The sequence below is a fragment of the Octopus sinensis genome, linkage group LG27, assembly GCF_006345805.1.
Source record: "Octopus sinensis linkage group LG27, ASM634580v1, whole genome shotgun sequence".
In the NCBI taxonomy this organism is placed as follows: Eukaryota; Metazoa; Mollusca; class Cephalopoda; order Octopoda; family Octopodidae; genus Octopus; species Octopus sinensis.
In genome coordinates, this window is record NC_043023.1 from 13206052 (window position 1) to 13232697 (window position 26646).

Consider the following 26646-nt stretch of genomic DNA (forward strand, 5'->3'; position numbering starts at 1 on the left):
AGACGAGGCTGGCGAACGGCCACGCTTGGATGGTGCTTTTTACATGCCACCAGCACGGAGGCAAGGCAAGGCTGGCAACGGCCATGATCGGATGGTGTTTGTTACGTGCCACCAGCATGGAGGCTAGTCGATGCGGTGCTGGCCACGGCCACATTCGGATGGTTCTCTCATCTGCCACCGGCACTGGTACCACAACTACAAATTCCATTGATGTTGATCGATTTCAATTTGATTTTTTGATTTTTAAATGTTAATATACACACCATAAAGTAGTGCAGCTTAGTGAATGAAATCTTGAAATCAGTTGTGTTGTCTTAAATATCAGTCTTTCGGAGCTCATATTGCACTGTAGTTCCAATATCTGCCACTATGTGTCTCTGTCACTCGTGATTCCTGCAATTGCTTTGAATCCAATTTTGTTTATGTCTGTTAATTGGCCACTTTCTCTTACTACTTACTTGTACTTGTGGCAACATTCACCCTGGGTGGGTTGAATCGGCTTCTTCTACCACCCTCGAGGCATCTTGAACCATGGCACCCCATGCACGACGGTCCTACACCAGTTCACCGGAGATAGTGAGCCAGTCACGGTTCCATTGGTGCAGGCTGACTACCTGCGGTCCCGTGAGCACGGAGAGGTCCTCCTTGATAGTCGTGGCTCAAGTCTTCAGATGACCGCCCGCGCGTTTCTGCCAGTTGGGAGATGGACATCATGGCTCGGTTCACCCACCCAATTCGACATTATTATTAAAATACCTCAATTCTATCAGATTCTGAAATTTTTATGTACACACACACACAAACAAACAGTATACATTGGCTGTTATTTTCAGCACAGTAGATGGGCACAAGTAACAGAGCACAGTGTCAACAGACATGCTTTCGAGAGATGTGATAAAAATAACAGCCAAATAGACCTCAAGTCAAGCAGCCCGTCATTTTTTTAAACAGGCTGTGTGGTAAGTAGCTTGCTTAACAACCACATGATTTCGGGTTCAGTCCCACTGCGTGGCATCTTGGGCAAGTGTCTTCTGCTATAGCATCGGGCCGACCAATGCCTTGTGAGTGGATTTGGTAGACGGAAACTGAAAGAAGCCTGTCGTATATATGTATGTGTGTGTATATGTTTGTCCCCCTAGCATTGCTTGACAACCGATGCTGGTGTGTTTACGTCCCCGTCACTTAGCGGTTCGGCAAAAGTGACCAATAGAATAACTACTAGGCTTACAAAGAATAAGTCCTTGGGTCGATTTAATCTACTAAAGGCAGTGCTCCAGCATGGCCGCAGTCAAATGACTGAAACAAGTAAAAAAGAGAGAGAGAGACCTAAATCAGATTTACACCATTTGTCTAGAGCCAGAAATTTTACACCATGGAAGTGGATCCAGGCAATGACTTTCCCCAACATGTCAAATCAAACTCTAGAGATTCTATTGATTGCTTTAGTTTATTCTTATCCGTAAAGATAGGTATTCCTGTCACGATCTCCATCGGCTGCAAGCTGGCAGAATCATTAGCATGCCGGGCGAAATGCTTAGCGGTATTTCGTCTGTCTTTACATTCTGGGTTCAAATTCTGTCGAGGTTGACTTTGCCTTTCATCCTTTTAGGATCGATAAATTAAGTACCAGTTACGCACTGGGGTCGACATAATCTGTCTGTCCTTTCTGTGTTTAGCCCCTTGTGGGTAGTAAAGAAATAGATATCCATCCACTTGTTTGTCATATTTTTTTAATGCATTCACTTTTCATTTGAAAAACATGTCCTACCCATCTTCACTGAATTCTCATCAACACGCTTTGGATGCTGGACATACCACATGTGTCTAAGATTTTGACATTTGATGTCTTATCATGCCATTTTGTTGCATATTTTTTGCAAACATCATATGCGAAAAGTTTGAAGTATTTTTTTTATTTCTGTGTAGAAGGGAGTCCCTGCTTCTGCCGCATACAAAGATATGCTCAAAATACAAGATTTGTATACATTTATTTTAGTTATCAGACTGATATCATGTTCAAACACACACATACATATATCGAACTAAATACACAATTGAAAGGGCTACTACTAGTTTCAAGCTATTATGATACTTGAAAAGGCATATTTATAAAATACACCATGTATCTTAAGGGCATACCGCCAGAGAAACCAAGCCAAATCTAACAGGAACCTGGAACAGCACTCTGGCTTGACAGCTCATGTTACACTTGCCCACCCAAGCCTACAGACAAAAGGATGATGATGATCAAAACACAACAAAGACAAATCAATGTCACTTTCAAATTTTATTCCTTATTCCCATTCTTTTATTCTCTCATAACAAATTCCTCAAAAATTCATAATCCTCTTAATATACATACATACATGCCAGTAGCGCCTGACTAGCACCCTCTACACTCTCGGAGTGGTTGGCGTTAGGAAGGGCATCCAGCTGTAGAAACTCTGCCAGATCAAGATTGGGGTCTGGTGCAGCCATCTGGTTCGCCAGACCGCAGTCAAATCGTCCAACCCATGCTAGCATGGAAAGCAGACGTTAAACGATGATGATGATGATAACATGATGTTGAAGTTGATATTCATAAATTTCATATTGACATTGATGAAATTGAAGTTGATAACATGAAGCTTTAAGAGGAATAAACCCTGTTATTCATCTGACAAAATATTCATAATTTTTGTCCATTTGTAATAAATTTTGACACTGACATGTCAAACTTGTGTATGAATACTCACATGTGTACGTTGGTGTCTCTTTAGTTCATTATTATAAGAAAATGATTTACCACAAATATCACAACCATATGGTATCCCTGTATGAATACTTTGGTGTGTACTTAACGTAGCACTTCTGGTGAATGATTTACCACAGGTATCACAATGATATGGCTTCTCTCCTGTATGAATACGTTGGTGCTTAATCAAGTCACTATTTCCAGAAAATGATCTACCACAGATATTACAATGATATGGCTTCTCTCCTGTATGAATGCGTTTGTGTCTAGACAATTCCCCACTTTGAATGAATGATTTACCACAGATATCACAATGATATGGCTTCTCTCCAGTATGAATACGTTGGTGTCTAATCAATTCACTACTTCCAGAAAATGATCTTCCACAGATATCACAATGATATGGCTTCTCTCCTGTATGAATACGCTTGTGTTTAATCAAGTCACCACTTCCAGAAAATGATCTACCACAGATATTACAATAAAATGGTTTCTCACCTGTATGAGTACGTTTGTGTTTAAGCACATCGCCACTTTGAGAGAATGATTTACCACAGATATCACATTGATACGGCTTTTCCCCAGTATGAATACGTTTGTGACGAGTGAGAGTGTTATTTCTGGGAAATGATTTACCGCAGATATCACACTGGTATGGATTTTCCCCAGTATGAATGCGTTTGTGATAAGTCAATTGACTATTTCTAGCGAATGAATTACCACAAATATCACAATGAAATGGCTTCTCTCCTGTATGTGTGAATGTGTGTCTAGTCAAGGCACTCCTGTCAGAGAATGACCAACCACAAATATCACAGTGATGTGGTTTTTCCCCACTATGAATACGTTTGTGACAAGTCAAAGAACCCCTTTTAGAGAATGATTTATCACAGACATCACAGTGATGTGATTTACCTCCTCTATGAATGCATTTGTGTTTGGTTAAGACTCTTTCTTCACCAAATGACTTACCACAGACATCACAATGATATGGCTTCTCTCTTGTATCAGAGGTTTTTGGTTTAGTCAAATTATTCATTATGAGAGAAAAATCTGTCATAAATATCACAATAATAGTGTGTTTTTCAAAATTCTGTGGATGTTAGTGTTTAGTTGTGTCACTATTTCCAGAGAATAATTTAATCTTATGTTTCTTTCGTTTGTGATTTTACTCAATGTCTAAAATAGAAAATGTAAACTGTGAAATCTTTTGTAAAGTTATCCAACGTTAATTAACCTGTTAATTGATAATCTCCTTTACATTCCAGACAGTGAAGAAAAACAATGTTGTGAAATACAATGTCCAGAAATTTTTTCCCATCATTTGTCGAAGATCAAATTTATATTAAGAGTTTGATGTATTGATGAATGTTTCTTGTAAATACGTGGACGTCCTTCAGTCAATAAAAACATCAGAGGCACATCTGAATGAAGAAATTTCTTTTATGTTGACACGATGTGATATTCTGAAATAGGAAAAGAGGCAGTAAGATAAAGTGGATGGTTAAACAACAGAGTAATTCAATTTTACGACATCAATTGTCATCCATTTAATATCTACGTTTGCATGGGTCAGAATCCATTGAGGCATTGAAACTTTTACAACATTCTGTATATAGATGAATCGCTTCAACATTTCTCTAATTATTTATCTGTTTTCTTTCTCTTCTCTCCTTTCACCTGTGAAGTGGCATGGCTTAGTGGTTAGGGTATTTCACTCACAATTGTAAAGTTGTGAGTTTGATACACAGTGGTGCAATGAGTCTCCAAGCCATTTTATTTCACTTTGCATCAGTCCACTCAGGTGTCAAAAATGAGTTTCACCTGTAATTCAAAGGGCCAGTCTTCTCACCATCCGTGTCATGCTGTACCTCACTGAAGACTATATCAAGGGTCCCCATGTCTGTGGAATACTCAGCCATTTGCATGTTAATTCCATGAGCAGGCTTTTCAGTTGATTGGATAAACTAAAACACAGAGTGTCAGTTACTGTTTTACCCAGGGACTGTGGCTATGCTGGAGTACTTCTCTTAGAGATTCCATTTAAAAATACCAATTTTTAAGAAAGTGACGAGGAAACGAAGTCGGTGGGGTACATTTAAGTAATTACCCCAGACGGATTTGTAGTTATTCTATCAGAATTAATTAGGCAAGTTTCCTCTTATTGTGCAGTAATTAAACGTAAAGAACATGTATCGATTTTGAATTACCGTTAATCTACGAAATCTTTTATCTATTTACTTTCTATCACATGTAACGATTTTGATTTACCGTTAATCTGCCAAATCTTCTGAAATATAGTCATGGAAAATTTCATTAAAAAATACCAATCTAAAAGTGAGTAGGAAAGAAAGTCAGTGGGGCACATTTATGTACTTATACCAGACCGATTAGTTAGTCTATCACAATTAATTAGGCACCTTTTCTCTCATTATGCAGTAATTAAATGTAACAAACATCAAACGATTCTGAATTACCGTTAATCTACGAAATCTTTTATCTATTTACTTTCTATCACATGTAACTCTCATCGGACTTTACTCTGAAAGTTCAAATTCCACCGAGGTTCATTTTGCCTTTCAGACTTTCGAGTTCAATAAAATAAGAAGCAGGGGTCTTAATACAATAGAATTACACCTCCCAACTAAATTACAGGCCCGATGCCTTAAGTAAAAATGCTTATCATCATCATCATCGTCGTTATTATCCATACACTCTGAAAAGAATTTAAGTCAAATCTCGACTTCGGCAGAAAGTTCTGAGTTCAAATACGGCCGAGGTCGATCTTGCCTTTCTGGAAATACTGGGGTCCATATATTCTTAATTCTTTATTACCCACAAGGGGCTAAACACAGAGGGGACAAACAAGGACAGACAAACGGATTAAGTCGATTACATCGACCCCGGTGCGTAACTGGTCCTTAATTTATCGACCCCGAAAGGATGAAAGGCAAAGTCGACCTCGGCGGATTTTGAACTAAGAACGTAGCAGCAGACGAAATACCGCTAGGCATTTCGCCAAGCGTGCTAACATTTCTGCCAGCTCGCTGCCTTGGGGTCCATATATTCTACTTCTCGCTCACATGAAAGGTTGATGACCTGGGCCAAAATTTGGGGTGGGGGTACCCAGCTATCCATGATTTTGGAACATTGTTCCTCACCCCTTTAGAACACAGATCGCCATTGCAATTCTTTTCTCCACTTTGTCTTTTCAGTACAAAATGAAACATGTAATTCTTCCTTTTCCGAATTTGGCAACGATGGAAAGTGTAGAAGGTAGCTTCCACAGATAGAAACAGACACCAAACCCACACAAGTCAAAAATATATCTCTTCCATAGCTAGAAATAGCTGCCAAATCCCACACAATTCATAGTCAACGCTCTTCCATAGTTAGAAATAGCTGCCAAATCCCACATAAATCAAAGATATATCTCTTCCATTGCTAGAAATAGCTGCCAAATCCCATATAAATCAAAGATATATCTCTTCCATTGCTAGAAATAGCAGTCAAATCCCGCACAAATCATAGACATTTTTCTTTCACAGCTAGAAATATCAACCAAATCTCGCACAAATCATAGAATCTCTTTTACGTTGCTAGAAATAGCAGCAAAATCCCGCATAAATCAAAGATATATCTCTTCCATAGCTAGAAACAGCAGCCAAATACCACACAATTTATGGTCGTCTCTCTTCCACAGTTAGAAATTGCAGCCAAATCCCGCATAAATCAAAGATATATCTCTTCAATAGTTAGAAATAGCAGTCAAATCATGGTCATCTTTCTTTCAAAGCTGGAAATATCAACAAAATATCGTACAAATCATAGAATCCCTTGTGAGTTGCTAGAAATAGCAGCCAAATCCCGCACGAATCACGGACATCTCTCATTCATAAAACATAGAAAAGACACAAAGAATTGAGGCGCCAAAAACCGAAAGTCTCCAGAATTAAAAAACATTAAATCTTTTCATTGTTTAATACTTACGCAAAGGTTTCATAAAGGACAGTGGTGTTGTTTATATATGTGTGTATATGGCAGTTGAAAAATGCATTATAAGTACGTATTTTAAGTATTATAAACGTATTATTATTATCAGCTGATTAAAAGAAATTCATTCGGAGTACGTTTGACCCGGAAGTCAACATCAAGTAGGAACCACGTTCAATGCGCATGCGTCTCTCGATCATGAAATATGACATCAAAGACTAATTACCTCCCTTTAACAAACGGTAGAATGCTTTCGATTTGTAGGTTCGATCCACAGCAACAATTAATCCATTCATCGTGGGCCCCGTGTTTTAAAGTGTTGTTTATAGTTTAATAACCTTTCTTGACGCCAACCTCTTCCCTGCCTTTTATAGCATAGAGTGACATGCTTTCCTGTCGAAATTCCTTCTATGTATAACAGAAAATCACCAGTCAATGACTTTAGATTTATTCATACACAAAAACAAATATAATAGTTTGCACCAGCTGCATATTTGTTCTGCAGCTCTACACAAACTACCTCACTGGATATTCCAATTGTCATTCATCTCCCCGTTTTTCTCAAACTCTTTCATTAGTTCTTCTCATCTCAAACTGCTTTAACCCTTTCGTGACCAACCTGCCTGAGACTGCCTCAGGCTCTGTACTACAAATGTCTTGTTTTCAAAAGATCTGAATTAAAATCTTCCACCAAACCTTAGTCACAATTTATGTTCCTAACACCAGCTTAATGATAACTAAGTTATTTTACTAAATTCTTTGTTATATTTAAAATTATTGAAAGAAAAACAGAGCATCTCAATAGAAATATGCTAACAAAAGGGTTAAAATATATAATACAGAAACAATTGTTAACCCGTTTGATACAAGCTTAGCTGAAATTGTCTCAGGACCCGTAGAACAAATGTCTTGTTTTCAAAACATCTGAATTAAAATCTTCTACTAAATCTTAATCACAATTTGTTCCTAACTCTACCCTAAGGATGACTACATTATTTTAATAATTCTATGTTATATTTAAAATTAATTGTAAGAAACACAGAGTATCTCCACAGAATTATGGTAACAAAATGCTTAAGAATCCCTAAATTTCTAGGCTTTCCATTTTTAGACTGGTTGAAATCTCTCAGACCTTCAAGCTCTAAGTCTCAAATCACTCACTGCCAACCTATGTTGTTAATTCCTTTCTTTACCTGGGAAGAACTGGGCATTCACAGGTATCTGCCTGTTCTGCTTTCTAGTAAGAATGTAGCCAGTCTGGCTGGTGTGTCACCAGATTTTTAGTTGATCAAGAGTCTGGTAGGGTTCTCCAAGTTATGAAGTTAGGGTTGACGAAAACAGGGTGGGGTTCATAATAAGAATCTCTTCCAAAATGTTCGTTTTCAAGTTTATGAAAATAATCTGAATCTGGACCTTTGAACACTTATCTCTGAAAAGCTTAATTTGAAGAAACCATTATTCAGAAACTAACAAGGAATCCATCTAGTGTGGGGCACTAAACTATACGTATGCCTCATATTCTTCCTTTCTGGTCTCTCCTGCTTTTATAGCTCTGGAAACTTCCCTGATCAACCATTATGTCACCCTTCACCTGGCTGGCATATTTAATGAGTGAAGCATTTAAAATACAATAAACCATAAATATACTTTAATTACAAGATGCAATATTCAAGAAAAATAATGTGTAGGGGTGTCAGGAGGAGGAGATTTGGTATAAGAGGTCCTTACACCATGGAAAAGAAACTGCATGAGTGGTCAAGGATGGAGTGGAAGGTGAATATTGCAAAAACAAAACAAACAACTGAAATTCTGGGAAATATTTTAATCATAATTTCCATTGCATAAAACACAGGAATATTAAACAAATATAGCAAACAGGAAACTATAGAGACTACCCTTTTCCTTTCACCCCTGTATGAATATGTTTATGTCTTGTTAAATGACTATTCTGAGAGAATGATTTACCACAGATATCACATCGATATGGCTTCTCTCCGGTATGGATATGTTTGTGTTGTGTTAGTGAACTACTTACAGAGAATGTATTACCACAGATATCACAACTGTATGGCTTCTCTCCTGTGTGAATACGTTTGTGACGACTTAAGTGAATATTCTGAGTGAATGATTTACCACAGATATCACAATGAAATGGCTTCTCACCTGTATGAATACGTCTGTGCCTAGTCAAATGACAACTTACAGAGAATGTATTACCACAGATATCACAATGATAGGGTTTCTCTCCTGTGTGAATACGTTTGTGTCTTGTTAAGTGAATATTCTGAGTGAATGATTTACCACAGATATCACAACGATATGGTTTCTCTCCTGTGTGAATATGTTTATGTGCAGTTAAGGCACTATTTTCAGAGAATGATTTACTACAGATACCACTCCGATATGGCTTCTCTCCTGTATGAATACGTTTGTGTCTAAGTAAGGCACTATGGTCAGAGAATGATTTACCACAAATATCACAGCGATACGGCTTCTCTCCTGTATGAATACGTTTGTGTTGTGTTAACGAACTACGTTCAGAGAATGATTTACCACAGATATCACAACGATATGGCTTCTCTCCTGTATGAACACGTTTGTGTACTGTTAAGTTACTATTGCCAGAGAATGATTTACCACAGATATCACATCGATATGGCTTCTCTCCGGTATGGATATGTTTGTGTTGTGTTAGTGAACTACTTACAGAGAATGTATTACCACAGATATCACAATGATAGGGTTTCTCTCCTGTGTGAATACGTTTGTGTATTGTTAATTGAAAATTCTGAGTGAATGATTTACTACAGACATCACAACGATATGGCTTCTCTCCTGTATGAATACGTTTGTGTTGTGTTAGAGAACTACTTAGAGAGAATATATTACCACAGATATCACAATGATACGGTTTCTCTCCTGTGTGTATACGTTTGTGTTGTGTTAGTGAACTATTTTGCGAGAATGATTTACCACAGATATCACAACGATATGGCTTCTCTCCTGTGTGAATATGTTTATGTGCAGTTAAGGCACCATTTTCAGAGAATGATTTACCACAGACATCACACCGATATGGCTTCTCTCCTGTATGAATACGTTTGTGTGCTGTAAAGTTACTATTTTTAGAGAATGATTTACCACAGATATCACAACGATATGGCTTCTCCCCTGCATGAATACGTTTGTGTCTAGACAAGACTCCACTTTGAGAGAATGATTTACCACAGATATCACAGAATGGCGTCTCACCTGTATGAATACGTTTGTGTCTTAGTAAGGTAATATTGACAGAGAATGATTTACCACACATATCGCAACGATATGGCTTCTCTCCTGTATGAGTACGATTGTGTACAGTCAAGTGAATATTCCGAGTGAATGATTTACCACAGATATCACAACGATATGGCTTCTCTCCTGTGTGAATACGTTTGTGTGCTGTTAAGGAACTATTGTCAGAGAATGATTTACCACAGATATCACAACGATATGGCTTCTCTCCTGTGTGAATACGTTTGTGTGCTGTTAAGGAACTATTGTCAGAGAATGATTTACCACAGATATCACAACGATATGGCTTCTCTCCTGTATGAATACGTTTGTGTACTGTTAAGGTACAATTGTAAGAGAATGATTTACCACAGATATCACACCGATATGGCTTCTCTCCCGTATGAATACGATTGTGTACAGTCAAGTGAATACTTTGAGAGAATGATTTACCACAGATATCACAGTGCAATGGTTTCTCTCTTGCATGAATACATTTGTGGGAAATTAGGATACCTTTGAGAGAGAAAACCTTTTTACAGATGTCACATTCATAAGACAAATTTTTCTCTTCTTTTATCATTTGTTCAGAAGTAATCAATTCTTGAAGTTTCTCACTCTTTTCCATAATTTTCTACTCGAATCCCAATGAAAATATTTTTCCTATTTTATTCTTATACTTAATTCCTTACAAATACTCCTGCTCCTGTATTTCTGTCCACTGTTACCTTTTTCTAGCAGCAATTACATAAATTTATCCAAGTTTCACCAGCACAGAAGCCCCTCTTCTTGATACTCCAGTCAGTGTTGTTCCGAGTCCTGGCTAATAGTATTATTTCAGAGCAAATGTTTCACAGGAATTCTACAACAGATTTCTACAAACAATGTTATACATCTGTTCTGCATAATATTTTGCTTTAGTCTTCAAAAAATGGTAAATATTGAGGATGTTTCTTCTGTTACGTCAATGTCAGTTGATGTTCTGAAATTATAGAGAAACAACAGTGAAAGCTTTAGAGGCTATGTCAAAAATACAGATTCGTTTCTGTTGAGATGAATTATAGAAATAAACATTCAACAACTGAATGTTTTAATTTATTAAAATTTACATCAGAAAATCTTGTGTAAAGCGTACATATCCATACAGTTTACATACACACACAAACATCTATATATACATCTGTGTGTGTATAAGTTTATGTCTGTGTATGAGTGTGAATCCGTGTGCTGTGCGCGCAGATCTGTTTCTGCCTATGTCTCATAAATAATGCCTCTTTAATTTTTCAAAATCAAAATAAACGAATTTCTTTTTCAATCTAAAATATACTCTCCTTCATTTTCTACAATGCTCTTCCATCTATGCAGCAAACATGCAGAGTACTCTTCCAAAATTCACCTGTCCGTGATGAAAAATACTCCTCCAGTATTGTTCTCTCAGATGTCGATGAATGGTTGAATGACCAAATCCAAGCATCTCTGACAGTTCTTCAACAGTCAGGATGGGATTTTGTTCCACCAGAATTTGTACATTGTCCTCATTGAGCTCTACAGATCTTCCAGGACAAGGCTCGTCTTCTAGCCTGTAGTTTCTGGCTTGCAATTTCTGCAACCACTGCTCACACTGGCTTATGCTTAATGTCCAATCCCCATAGACTGTATTAACCCTTTCGTTACTGTATTTATTTTGAGATGCTCTGTGTTTCTTTCAATTACTGCTTCCCATTTGCTTGGCAGACAGTCAGACCGCCGTTTAAAGATGTTTTTGTTAAATAATTATGCACCAACCCAATAATCATAATCTAAACGGTTTCAAAGGTATTCTCCTCAAAGTTATAAAGGGGCAGATGTCGGGTCGTGTGACTTTACCAAAACTCCTCTGCCAGTCTCCTCGGAAGAATTTTCTCCAACAAATCTTTAGGTACACCCAACCTACAGGATCCAAGAGATTATTTGTTGAAAGTTTTAGTAAAAAGTATCTATTTTCTGGAAGTTATGAGACAATAAATTCGGGGTGGGGGTACCCAGCTATCCATGATTTTGGAACGTTGTTCCTCACCCCTTTAGAACACAGATCGCCATTGCAATTCTTTTCTCCATTTTGTCTTTTCAGTACAAAATGAAACATGTAATTCTTCCTTTTCCGAATTTGGCAACGATGGAAAGAGTAGAAGGTAGCTTTCACAGATAGAAACAGACACCAAACCCACACAAATCAAACATATATCTCTTTCATAGCTAGAAATAGCAGCCAAATCCCACACAATTCAGTCATCGCTCTTCCATAGTTAGAAATAGCAGCCAAATTTCGCACAAATCAAGGACAACTCTCTCCCATAGCTAGAAATAGTAGCCATATGCCGACCAAATCAAAGATATATCTCTTCCATAGCTAGAAATAGCAGCCAAATCCAACACAATTCATAGTCGTTAATATAGGGCGTAACAAATATCAGAAAATCAAAAAAAAAATGTGTGTAATAGGTGTAAAACAACTTCCTATGAACGAATATGAAAAAAAAAATTCGCGCACGCGAAAGGGGGGTGGGGGAGAGGCCTCGGAAAATTCACATCGGGAAGTTCCGAAAGCGTCTGAGGAGCTGACCCGGGCACCAAAACAAAAAAAAAATAGTGTAATATGTGTAAAACAACTTGCTCTAAACGAATATGACAAAAAAAAATGCGCTCTCGCGAAAGAGGGGGGGGGAGAGGCCTCGGAATATTTATATCGGGAATTTCCGAAAGCGTCTGAACCGGGCACAAAAACAAAAACAGCGTAATAGGTGTAAAACAACTTGCTCTAAACGACTATCATGAAAAAAAATGCGCGCTCGCGAAAGGGGGGTGGGGGAGAGGCTTCGGAAATTTCACATCTTCAGTCCACGGCCTTTAAACTAAGAAAAAATAGTGTAATTGGTGTAAAACTACTTGTTCTAAACGAGTATCAAGAACACACACTCACACATGAATCATAAACTCCGTATTTCGCAAAAAAAAAAAATAAAGAGAAGAAATTCTGGAAAAAGTGAAGAAATGTTGGATCTCCGCCATGTGAATCAAATACGTGTCAGAAACATCTTGAAATACTACAGAAATTATGTTACGAAAATGATAATGTATACATACCTCTTTGAGTGGTCCATCGATAATGATGATAAAGAAATGAGTTGGATTTGAACTCAGAGTATTGACTAACACAACTACATACTACAAGACTCAAAATATTCAGCCAAGTCACCACCCTTTAACTAGCAATAATAATAACATCAATAACATAACAGCCAAAAGATTTATTTGTTCTGAAAATAACAATCATAGTAAATAATTATGTTCTTTAATATTCACATTCATGTGCACAGTTAAACACTTACATACAAACAGTCACGCATGCATAATACAAAACGGAACACATAAATGAAGGATGCATTACTTAGTATATATTACATCTAGAGAATTTTGATTAAGTCAAATATGCAAATTATAAAGATAATTAATTGCTTTACTAAACAGTGTTGTAAAGGTGAAAAATAAATTTGGGAAAAAAATACACGCCAAAACTAATTAATAAAGGATAATTAGGGAAGGATTGACACAAAATAATATTTTTTCTGTCTCTTTTTTTCTGATAAATGCATCTTAATAAGTGAGAAGAATTGCATATATCTGAACTATTTCAAAGAAAAGCATAAATTTAATGTTTAAAATAGCTTTAACCAAGGAATGAGATCCAACATTTCTTCACTTTTTCCAGAATTTCTTCTCTTTATTTTTTTTTTTGCGAAATACGGAGTTTATGATTCATGTGTGAGTGTGTGTTCTTGATACTCGTTTAGAACAAGTAGTTTTACACCAATTACACTATTTTTTCTTAGTTTAAAGGCCGTGGACTGAAGATGTGAAATTTCCGAAGCCTCTCCCCCACCCCCTTTCGCGAGCGCGCATTTTCTTCATGATAGTCGTTTAGAGCAAGTTGTTTTACACCTATTACGCTGTTTTTGTTTTTGTTTTTGTGCCCGGTTCAGACGCTTTCGGAAATTCCCGATATAAATATTCCGAGGCCTCTCCCCCACCCCTCTTTCGCGCGAGAGCGCATTTTTTTTTGTCATATTCGTTAGAGCAAGTTGTTTTACACATATTACACTATTTTTTTTGTTTTGGTGCCCGGGTCAGCTCCTCAGACGCTTTCGGAACTTCCCGATGTGAATTTTCCGAGGCCTCTCCCCCACCCTCCTTTCGCGTGCGCGAATTTTTTTTTTCATAGCTAAAAAAAGCAGCCAAATCCCGAACAATTCATAGTCGTCTCTCTTCAATAGATAGAAATAGCAGTCAAATCCCGCACAAATCAAAAACATTTTTCTTTCATAGCTAGAAATATCAACTAAACATCGTACAAATCATAGAATCTCTCTCCCACGGATAAAAATAGCAGCCAAATCCCGCTCAAATCAAGGACATCTCTCATTCAAAAAACAGAAAAGACACAAAGAATTGAGTCGCCAAAAACCGAAAGTCTCCAGAATTAAAAAACATTGAATCTTTTCATTGTTTAATACTTACGCAAATGTTTCATAAAGGACAGTGGTGTTGTTTATATATGTGTGTATATGGCAGTTGAGAAATGCATTATAAGTACGTATTTTAAGTATTATAAACGTATTATTATTATCAGCTGATTAAAAGAAATTCGGTCAACGGAACATTGACCCGGAAGTCAACATCAACCACGTTCAATGCGCATGCGCCTTTCGTCTCATGAAATAAGACATCGAAGACTAATTATCTCCCTTTAACAAGCAGTATAATGCTGTTGGTTTTAGGTTCGATCCACAGCAACAATTAATCCATTCATTGTGGGCTCCGTTTTATTTTTCCCTTTAAGTGTTGTTAAGTTTTCTTTACGCCAGCCTCTTATAGCATAGAGTGAGATGGTTTCCTGTCGAAATTCCTTCTATATATGATAGAAGGCGCACGGCACAGTGGTTGGAGCATCGAGCTTACGATCGTGAGGTTGTGAGCTCGAATCCCGGACCTGCGTTTTGCATTGCTCCAGTTCACTCAGCTGCAGAAATGAGTTGCGACGTCACAGGTGCCAAGCTGTATCGGCCCCTTTGTCTTAACCCCTGGATAACACTGGTATGCATGGGTGATTGCTGGTCTTCCATAAACAGCAATGTCCAGACTTGTGTCTGGGAGGGTAACTTTCTAGGTGCAAGCCCATGGTCAGTCATGATCGAAGGGGGTCTCAAAAATATAAATCTCAAATATGAAATAGAAAATCATCAGTCAATGACTTTATTCAAACACAAAAACAAATATAATAGTTGTTGATAACAGCTTTCCAGCCCTATATTTAACATCGCGGATCTTTTCGGTTTGACCGGCAGTTTTTTAAAATAATTTCCACGTAACTAAACACTTTTAAACTTCGTATACTGGTAGAATGTGTTTATAAAACATCGTTTTTCTCTTGGCTTTATTGAGAAAATTCTATAGTTGTAAGATATTTGTTGTTTCTTTTCGGCAATTTCAACCATTCAATGACGTCTATTGAAGTAAAAATCATTCTGTACCGTATGAATATGTCCCTCGTTTAAGAAACAGATTGCGTTTACATACATTTCTAAAGAAAAAAGCGATGGAAGAAAGACGTCCTTGATTTGTGCGGGATTTGCCTGCTATTTCTAGCAAAGGAAAAGAGATTCTATGATTTGTGCGATATTTGGTTGATATTTCTGGCTGTGAAAGAGAAATGCTTTTGATTTGTGCGGTATTTGACTGCTATTTCTAACTATGGAAGAGAGATGACTATGAAAAAAGATTGAAATGCAATAGATCGATACTAGGGTCATAATTATGGGTGACGATTTCATATGACATCGCTAGAAAAAGCTGCCGTTCATACGAAAAAGATCCAACATCGCTCTATCTATATTCTTCTATTTGTTTCAGTCACTTGACTGTTGCCATGCTGGAGCACCATCTTAAGATAACTTTTCTCCGTCATAGTTATAATACAAATAATTTCTTTCGGATTTTGAATTTATTTTGTGTGTGGCATATATGGATGTTTGCCCCTATGAGATTCTTTATAACACTTATGATATTAACACTATGCTGAGCTGAGACCCCCTTCAGTCATGACAGACCATGGGACCACCTAGAAAATTACTCTCCCAGGCAAAAGTCTGGGCAAGTTTTTTTATGGAAGACCAGCAGCCGCCCATGCATACCGGCCTCCCCTCTCCACACCACCAGTGTTATCCGAGGGAAAGGCAAAGGGGCCGATATAGCTTGGCCCCTGTGACGCTGTAACTCACTTCTACAGATGAGTAAACAAGAGCAACGTGAAATAAATTTATATGATGCCTTCAAGAAACAAATATTTTACACATTGTGTCACCAGATTTTTTAGTTGATCAAGAGTCTGGTAGGGTTCCCCAAGTTATGAAGTTAGGGTTCACAAAAACAGTGTGGGGTTCATAATAAGAATCTCTTCCAAATTGTTCATTCTCAAGCTTATGAAAATAATCTTAATCTGGACCTTTGAAAACTTGTTTCTGAAAAGTGTAATTTGAAGAAAGCATTATTCAGAAATTAACAAGGAATCCATCTGGTGTGGGGCACTAAACTATACGTATGCCTCATATTCTTCCTTTCTGGTCTCTCCTGCTTTTATAGCTCTGGAAACTTCCCTGATCAACCATTATGTCACCCTTCACCTGGCTGGCATATTTAATGAGTGAAGCATTTAAAATACAATAAACAATAAATATACTGTAATTACAAGATGCAATATTCAAGAAAGAATAATGTGTAGGGGTGTCAGGAGGAGGAGATTTTGTATAAGAGGTCCTTACACCATGGAAAAGAAACTGCATGAGTGGTCAAGGATGGAGTGGGAGGTGAATATAGCAAAAACAAAACAAACAACTGAAATTTTGGGAAATATTTTAATCATAATTTCCATTGCATAAAACACAGGAATATTAAGCAAATATAGCAAACAGGAAACTATAGAGACTACCCTTTTCCTTTCACCCCTGTATGAGTATGTTTGTGTCTTGCTAAGTGACTACTGTGAGAATATGATTTACCACAGATATCACAACGATATGGCTTATCTCCTGTATGGATATGTTTGTGTTGTGTTAATGAACTGCCATTCAAGAATGATTTACCACAAATATCACAGTGATATGACTTCACCCCAGAATGAATACGTTTGTGTTGTGCTAGTGTACTATTTTGAGAGAATGATTTACCACAAGTATCACAGTGATAGGGCCTCTCCCCTGTATGATGAAAACGTTTGTGTTGTGTTAGTGAACTACTTCCTGAGAATGAATTACCACAAATATCACAACGATAGGGTTTCTCTCCTGTGTGAATACGTTTGTGTGCAGTTAAGGAACTGTTTTGAGAGAATAATTTACCACAGATATGACAACGATATGGCTTCTCTCCCGTATGAATACGTTTGTGTCTTGTAAAGTTACTCTTATCAGAGAATGATTTACCACAGATATCACAACGATATGGCTTCTCGCCTGTATGAAAACGTTTGTGTTGTGTGATCGAACTGCCATCTAAGAATATATTACCAGAAATATCGCAATGATAGGGTTTCTTTGCTGTGTGAATACGTTTGTGTGTTGTTAAGTGAATATTCTGAGTGAATGATTTACCACAGATATCACAACGATATGGCTTCTCTCCTGTGTGAATATGTTTATGTACAGTTAAGGCACTTTTATCAGAGAATGATTTACCACAGATATCACATCGATATGGCTTCTCTCCTGTATGAATACGTTTGTGTTGTGTTAGTGAACTACTTACAGAGAATGTATTACCACAGATATCACAATGATAGGGTTTCTCTCCTGTGTGAATACGTTTGTGTATTGTTAAGTGAATATTCTGAATGAATGATTTACCGCAGATATCACAACGATATGGCTTCTCTCCTGTGTGAATATGTTTATGTGCAGTTAAGGCACTATTGTCAGAGAATGAATTACCACAGATATCACAACGATATGGCTTCTCTCCTGTATGAATACGTTTGTGTGTTGTTAAGGTATTATTGTAAGAGAATGATTTACCACAGATATCACAACGATACAGCTTCTCCCCAGTATGAATACGTTTGTGAAGTGTTACTGAACTATTTTGAGTGAATGATTTACCACAGATATCACAACGATATGGCTTCTCTCCTGTATGAATACGTTTGTGTTGTGCTAGTGTACTCTTTTGAGAGAATGATTTACCACAGATCTCACAGTAATTTGGCTTCTCTCCTGTATGAATACGTTGGTGTCTCTTTAAAGCATAATTTTGAGAGAATGATTTACCACAGATATCACAGTGCAATGGTTTCTCTCCTGCATGAATACATTTGTGGGAAATTAGGTTACCTTTGAGAGAGAAAACCTTTTTACAGATGTCACAGTCATAAGACAAATTTTTCTTTTCTTTTATCATTTGTTCAGAGGTAATCAATTCTTGAAGTTTCTCACTCTTTTCCATTCTTTTCCACTCAAATCCCAGTTCAAATATTTTTCCTATTTTATTCTTATACTTAATTCCTTACAAATACTCCTGCTCCTGTATTTCTGTCCACTGTTACCTTTCTCTAGCAGCAATTACATAAATTTATCCAAGTTTCACCAGCACAGAAGCCCCTCTTCTTGATACTCCAGTCAGTGTTGTTCCGAGTCATGGCTAATAGTATTATTTCAGAGCAAATGTTTCACAGGAATTCTACAACAGATTTCTACAAACAATGTTATACATCTGTTCTGCATAATATTTTGCTTTAGTCTTTAAAAAATGGTAAATATTGAGGATGTTTCTTCTGTTACGTCAGTGTCAGTTGATGTTCTGAAATTATAGAGAAACAACAGTGAAAGCTTTAGAGGCTATGTCAAAAATACAGATTCGTTTCTGTTGAGATGAATTATAGAAATAAACATTCAACAACTGAATATTTTAATTTATTAAAATTTACATAAGAAAATCTTGTGTAAAGCGGACATATCCATACAGTTTACATACACACCCAAACATCTATATATACATCTGGTAGAATGTGTTTATAAAACATCGTTTTTCTCTTGGCTTTATTGAGAAAATTCTATAGTTGTAAGATATTTCAACCAATCACTGACGTCTATTGAAGTAAAAATCATTCTGTACCGTATGAATATGTCCCTCGTTTATGAAAATCTTGTGTAAAGCGTACATATCCATACAGTTTACATACACACACAAACATCTATATATACATCTGTGTGTGTATAAGTTTATGTCTGTGTATGAGTGTGAATCCGTGTGTTGTGCGCGCAGATCTGTTTCTGCCTATGTCTCTTAAATAATGCCACTTTTATTTTTCAAAATTAAAATTAACAAATTTCTTTTTCAATCTAAAATATACTCTCCTTCATTTTCTACAATGCTCTTCCATATATGCACCAAACGTGCAGAGCACTCTTCCAAAATTCACTTGTCCGTGATGAAAAATACTCCTCCAGTATTGTTCTCTCAGATGTCGATGAATGGTTGAATGGCCAAATCCAAGCATCTCTGACAGTTCTTCAACAGTCAGGATGGGATTTTGTTCCACCAGAATTTGTACATTGTCCTCATTGAGCTCTACAGATCTTCCAGGAAAAGGCTCGTCTTCTAGCCTGTAGTTTCTGGCTTGGAATTTCTGCAACCACTGCTCACACTGGCTTATGCTTAATGTCCAATCTCCATAGACTGAATTAACCCTTTCGTTACTGTATTTATTTTGAGATGCTCTGTGTTTCTTTCAATTACTGCTTCCCATTTGCTTGGCAGACAGTCAGACCACCGTTTAAAGATGTTTTTGTTAAATAATTATGCACCAACCCAATAATCATAATCTAAATGGTTTCAAAGGTATTCTCCTCAAAGTTATAAAGGGGCAGATGTCGGGTCGTGTGAATTTACCAAAACTCCTCGGAAGAATTTTCTTCAACAAATCTTTAGGTACACCCAACCTACAGGATCCAAGAGATTATTTGTTGAAAGTTTTAGTAAAAAGTATCTATTTTCTGGAAGTTATGAGACAATAAATTCGGGGTGGGGGTACCCAGCTATCCATGATTTTGGAACGTTGTTCCTCACCCCTTTAGAACACAGATCGCCATTGCAATTCTTTTCTCCACTTTGTCTTTTCAGTACAAAATGAAACATGTAATTCTTCCTTTTCCGAATTTGGCAACGATGGAAAGAGTAGAAGGTAGCTTCCACAGATAGAAACAGACACCAAACCCACACAAATCAAAGATATATCTCTTCCATAGCTAGAAATAGCAGCCAAATCCCACACAAATCATAGTCATCGCTCTTCCAAAGCTAGAAATAGCAGTCAAATCCCACACAATTCATAGTCGTCACTCTTCCATAGCTAGAAATAGCAGTCAAATCCCGCACAAATCAAAAACATTTTTCCTTCACAGCTAGAAATATCAATCAAATATCGCACAAATCATAAAATCTCTCTTCCTTAGCTAGAAATAGCAGCCGAATCCCGCTCAAATCAAAGACATCTCTCATTCATAAAACATACAAAAGACACGAAGAATTGAGGCGCCAAAAACCGAAAGTCTCCAGAATTAAAAAACATTGAATCTTTTCATTGTTTAATACTTACGCAAATGTTTCATAAAGGACAGTGGTGTTGTTTATATATGTGTGTGTATATGGCAGTTGAGAAATGCATTATAAGTACGTATTTTAAGTATTATAAACGTATTATTATTATCAGCTGATTAAAAGAAATTCATTCGGAGTACGTTTGACCCGGAAGTCAACATCAAGTAGGAACCACGTTCAATGCGCATGCGTCTCTCGTCTCATGAAATAAGACATCAAAGACTAATTATCTCCCTTTAACAAACTGTATAATGCCGTCGGTTTGTAGGTTCGATCCACAGCTACAATTAATCCATTCATCGTGGGCCCCGTTTTTTGAAGTGTTGTTTATAGTTTAATAACCTTTCTTGACGCCAACCTCTTCCCTGCCTTTTATAGCATAGAGTGACATGCTTTCCTGTCGAAATTCCTTCTATGTATAACAGAAAATCACCAGTCAATGACTTTAGATTTATTCATACACAAAAACAAATATAATAGTTTGCAACAGCTGCATATTTGTTCTGCAGCTCTACACAAACTACCTCACTGGATATTCCAATTGTCATTCATCTCCCCGTTTTTCTCAAACTCTTTCATTAGTTCTTCTCCAACTGCTTTAACCCTTTCGTGACCAACCTGCCTGAAACTGCCTCTGGCTCTGTAATACAAATGTCTTGTTTCCAAAAGATTTGAATTAAAATCTTCCACAAAACCTTAGTCACAATATATGTTCCTAACACCAGCTTAATGATAACTAAATTCTTTGTTGTATTTAAAATTATTGAAAGAAACACAGAGCATCTCAATAGAAATATGCTAACAAAAGGGTTAAAATATATAATATTCTTAACCTTTTTGATACCAGCTTGGCTGAAATTGCCTCGGATCCGTAGAACAAACGTCTTGTTTTCAAAAGATCTGAATTAAAATCTTCCACCAAATCTTAAGTGCAATTTGTTCCTTACTCTAGCTTAATGATGACTACATTATTTTTAATAATTCTTTGTTATATTTAAAATTAATTGAAAGAAACACAAAGTATATCAAAAGAAATATGGTAATGAAAGGGTTACGAATCCCCAAAATTCTAGGCTTCTATTTTTAGACAGGTTGAAATCTCTCAGACCTTCAAGCTCTAAGTCTCAAATCACCCACTGCCAACCTACGTTGTTAATTCCATTCTTTACCTGGGAAGAACTGGGCATTCACAGGTATCTGCCTGTTCTTCTTTCTAGTAAGAATGTAGCCAGTCTGGCTGGTGTGTCACCAGATTTTTAGTTGATCAAGAGATTGGTGGGTTACCCAAGTTATGAAGTTAGGGTTGACAAAAACAGGGTGGGGTTCATAATAAGAATCTCTTCGAAAATGTTCGTTCTCAAGCTTATGAAAATAATTTTCATCTGAACTTTTGAAAACTTGTTTCTGAAAAGTGTAATTTGAAGAAACCATTATTCAGAAACTGACAAGGAATCCATCTAGTGTGGGGCACTAAACTATAGTTATGCCTCATATTCTTCCTTTCTGGTCTCTTCTGCTTTTATAGCTCTGGAAACTTTCCTGATCAACCATTATGTCACCCTTCACCTGGCTGGCATATTTAATGAGTGAAGCATTTAAAATACAATAAACAATAAATAATTACAAGATGCAATATTGAAGAAAGAATAATGTGTAGGGGTGTCAGGAGGAGGAGATTTTGTATAAGAGGTCCTTACACCATGGAAAGAAAACTGCATGAGTGGTCAAGGATGGAGTGGGAGGTGGATATTGCAAAAACAAAACAAACAACTGAAATTTTGGGAAATATTTTAATCATAATTTCCATTGCATAAAACACAGGAATATTAAACAAATATAGCAAACAGGAAACTACAGAGACTACCCTTTTCCTTTCACCCCTGTATGAGTATGTTTGTGTCTTGCTAAGTGACTACTGTGAGAATATGATTTACCACAGATATCACAACGATATGGCTTCTCTCCGGTATGAATATGTTTGTGTCTTGTAAAGTTACTTTTCTGAGAGAATGATTTACCACAGATATCACAACAGTATGGCTTCTCTCCGGTATGGATATGTTTGTGTTGTGTTAGTGAACTACTTACAGAGAATGTATTACCACAGATATCACAACGATATGGCTTCTCTCCTGTATGAATAAGTTTGTGTCTTGCTAAGTGACTATTCTGAGTGAATGATTTACCACAGATATCACAACAGCATGGCTTCTCTCCGGTATGGATATGTTTGTGTTGTGTTAGTGAACTACTTACAGAGAATGTATTACCACAGATATCACAACGATATGGCTTCTCTCCTGTATGAATATGTTTGTGTCTTGCTAAGTGACTATTCTGAGTGAATGATTTACCACAGATATCACAACAGTATGGCTTCTCTCCGGTATGGATATGTTTGTGTTGTGTTAGTGAACTACTTACAGAGAATGATTTACCACAGATATCACAACGAAATGGCTTCTCTCCTGTGTGAATACGTTTATGTGCAGTTAAGGCACTATTTTCAGAGAATGATTTACCACAGATATCACAACGATATGGCTTCTCTCCTGTATGAACATGCTCGTGTTTTGTTAACTCACTATTTTGAGTGAATGATTTACCACAGATATCACAATGATACGGTTTCTCCCCAGTATGAATACGTATGTGTTTTGTTAAGTCACTATTTTGAAAGAATGATTTACCACAGATATTACAATAAGGTTTATCTCCTGTATGAATGCGTTTGTGTGCAATTAACGGACTAATTTGAGAGAATGTTTTACCACAAATATCACAGTGATAGGGCTTTTCTCCTGTATGAATTCGTATGTGTTTTGTTAAGGTAGCATTATCAGAGAATGATTTACCACAGATATCACAATGATACGGTTTCTCTCCTGTATGAATACGTTTGTGTCTTGTTAACTCACTATTTCGAGAGAATGATTTACCACAGATATTACAACGATATGGCTTCTCTCCTGTATGAATACGTAGGTGCTTTGTAAGAGACCCTTTTCAGAGAATGAATTACCACAAATATCACAGTGATATGGCTTCTCTCCTGTATGAATACGTTTGTGTCTTAGTAAGGCACTATTGTAAGAGAATGATTTACCACAGATATCACAACAATATTGCTTCTCTCCCATATGAATACGATTGTGTACAGTCAAGTGAATACTTTGAGAGAATGATTTACCACATATATCACAACGATATGGCTTCTCTCCTGTATGAATACGTAGGTGCTTTGTAAGAGAACCCTTTTCAGAGAATGATTTACCACAAGTATCACAATGATACAGTTTCTTCCCCGTATGAGGCTGTTTGTGCATAATTAGGTTGCTTTTCCGAGAGAACAACTTTGTACAGATATCACAGTCATATGATCTCGTCTATTTTCTCATGTGTTCAGGGGAAAATCAATTCAATAATTTTCTCTCTCTTTCCTATTTCTTTTCCTCTCAAATCCCAGTTGATATATTTTTCTTGCTCTTGTTTTTATACTTTATTCCTTACACTTCTCTCCTCTGTTTCCTTCTACTGTTGTCTTTGTTTAGCAAAACATCCGTAAATTTATCCAAGTTCCAGTGGCACATATGCTCCAGTTCTTGACACAATAGTCTGTGATGTTTAGAAATTTGACTAAAATATTATTTCAGAGCAAATGTTGCACAAGAATTCTTCCTCAAATTTGTAGAAACGGTTTTCTATAATATTTTCCTTTAGTCTTTAAAACCTTGTAGATATTTAGGATTCTTCTTCTGTCATCTGATGTTCTGAAATTATAGAGAAACAACGGCGTAAAATGTAGAGGCTACTTAAAAAATACAGATTCATTTCTGAGATAAACTGTAGGAACAAACATTTATTTTAACAAAAGTTGCATAAAAAAGTGCCAATTTCTGAAATCGATGGAAGATGTGGAAGGGGAACACCCAAGACGTCATGTTTGTTTGTTCTCGACCCACGCCTGGCTCTGTAATACAAAGACATTTTTCTTTCACAGCTAGAATTATCAACCAAATATCGTACAAATCATAGAATGTCTCTTTCGTTGCTAGAAATAGAAGCTAAATCCTGCACAAATCAAGGGCATCTCTCATTAACAAAACATAGAAAAGACACAAAGAATTCAGGCGCCAAAAACCGAAAGTCTCCAGATTTAAAAAACATTGAATCTTTTCATTGTTTAATACTTACGCAAATGTTTCATAAAGGACAGTGGTGTTGTTTATATATGTGTGTATATGGCTGTTGAGAAATGCATTATAAGTACGTATTTTAAGTATTATAAACGTATTATTATTATCAGCTGATTAAAAGAAATTCATTCTGCGTACATTTGACCCGGAAGTCAACATCAAGAAGGAACCACGTTCAATGCGCATGCGTCTCTCGTCTCATGAAATAAGACATCAAAGACTAATTACCTCCCTTTAACAAACTGTATAATGCTTTTGGTTTGTAGGTTCGATCCACAGCAACAATTGATCCATTCATCGTGGGCCCCGTTTTATTAAAGAGTTGTTTTTAGTTTAATAACCTTTCTTGACGCCAACCTCTTCCTTCCTTCATCGAACGTGAATTATTGCTAATATTTACTTTCGTAACTAATTATTTAAATTGTTTCATCGAATAATAACTTCCTAATCTCTCTCTCTCTCTCAGCCTTATTTTTTCTCCTTAATTCTTCATGTAATTCACAATTTGAAATCTCTGTAATAGCTTTAGTTGTGTGCTCCCCGTGGTCATAATTATCATCATCACCGTACTTCTACTATCTCTGGATCCTCCCCAACAGGTGTACCCCTTTCCCTCAAGTGTTACAAATGTTGCCAACCTCCCTTCCCCCACACTAGCGGACCATGACTACCCCCACCTGCTGCCTCAAGGTCCACCCCGATGCCTTATATCCTCAGAGACACCTCTAGTTCAGACCCCTTTCCCTCAAGTGTTACAAATGTTGCCAACCTCCCTTCCACCCACAATAGCGGACCATGACTACCCCCACCTGCTGCCTCAAGGTCCACCCCGATGCCTAATCTCCTCAGGGATACCTATTTCTTTACTACCCACAAGGGGCTAAACATAGAGGGGACAAACAAGGACAGATAAACGGATTAAGTCAATCATATCGACCCCAGTGCGTAACTGGTTCTTAATTTATCGACCCCGAAAGGATGAAAGGCTTAGTCGACCTTAGTGGAATTTGAGCTCAGAACGTAACAGTAGACAAAATACTGCTAAGCATTTCGCCCGGTGTGCTAACCATCCTCAGAGATACCTCTAGTTCAGTCCGACTTTTCCTCCTATATGTGATTAGCCATACAGCTCCTTCACAACAATCTGATCTGCTTCAAACCCTTCTCTCATAGACTTAACCTTACTTACCTTGTAGTGGCAACATATTCCCTCCCTGGGTTTGTTTACTTGTGAGCTACATTGTGCCCTCAGTTGTGCCAGTGACATGAGTAAAGAACACCACACCTGGAATTTCCATCACCGGTCTGGAACCACTATCTTGCCCAGGATATTAATCGTCTGGAAGCCGTTCAGCAACGTGCAGCCAAGAGAATACCCTCCATCAGGCATTTGCCATATTCTTAATGCCTTACATCCCTGGGCAAGGATACATTGAAACTCCAACGTCTGGCAGCTGATTTGGCAGACACCCATAAAATTATTAACCATCTGACAAACAGTAACTCTGAGCACCTTTTCAAACACCACCTGACTAACACCCGTGGACATCTTTACAAAGTCAGAAAACAGCACAGCTCCTTCCATGACTTTCGGAAACATTTTTTCATGCAAAGAGTTGCTGAAGCATGGAACAAACTGCCGGCATCAGTTGTTAGTTGTCGGAGCACTGCATCCTTCAAAACTTCCTGAGGTTCGCCAACACTACACCTGATTTTCTCCCCTCCATACACACACAAGCATTTATCTGACTCATACATTGTTTGCTT

At 37.2% G+C, this 26646-nt stretch overlaps 2 protein-coding genes and 1 long non-coding RNA gene across 3 annotated transcripts; all 3 read right to left on the reverse strand.

Annotated features, from left to right (window-relative positions):
* Positions 1 to 3357: 3357 nt before the first annotated feature.
* Positions 3358 to 20888, reverse strand: LOC118768188 (zinc finger protein 726-like). Its single transcript, XM_036514202.1, has 5 exons — positions 20682 to 20888; positions 18355 to 18883; positions 17049 to 18102; positions 9930 to 10326; positions 3358 to 3519 (listed from the first exon to the last, which is right to left on the reverse strand). Exons 2-5 carry the CDS (start codon positions 18527 to 18529, stop codon positions 3505 to 3507), a joined length of 1641 nt encoding a protein of 546 aa, XP_036370095.1. The 5' UTR covers positions 18530 to 18883; positions 20682 to 20888; the 3' UTR covers positions 3358 to 3504.
* LOC118768226 lies at positions 10657 to 15036 on the reverse strand. Its single transcript, XR_005004053.1, has 2 exons — positions 14555 to 15036; positions 10657 to 10982 (listed from the first exon to the last, which is right to left on the reverse strand). It is a non-coding gene; the product is annotated as an uncharacterized LOC118768226 (long non-coding RNA).
* A 1571-nt stretch (positions 20889 to 22459) lies between the features above and the next one.
* Positions 22460 to 25177, reverse strand: LOC118768087 (putative zinc finger protein 56). Its single transcript, XM_036513890.1, has 5 exons — positions 25108 to 25177; positions 24541 to 24683; positions 23539 to 23563; positions 23075 to 23373; positions 22460 to 22654 (listed from the first exon to the last, which is right to left on the reverse strand). The coding sequence occupies exons 1-5, from the start codon at positions 25175 to 25177 to the stop codon at positions 22544 to 22546; spliced, it is 648 nt and encodes a 215-aa protein (XP_036369783.1). The 3' UTR covers positions 22460 to 22543.
* Between the last annotated feature and the right edge of the window lie 1469 nt (positions 25178 to 26646).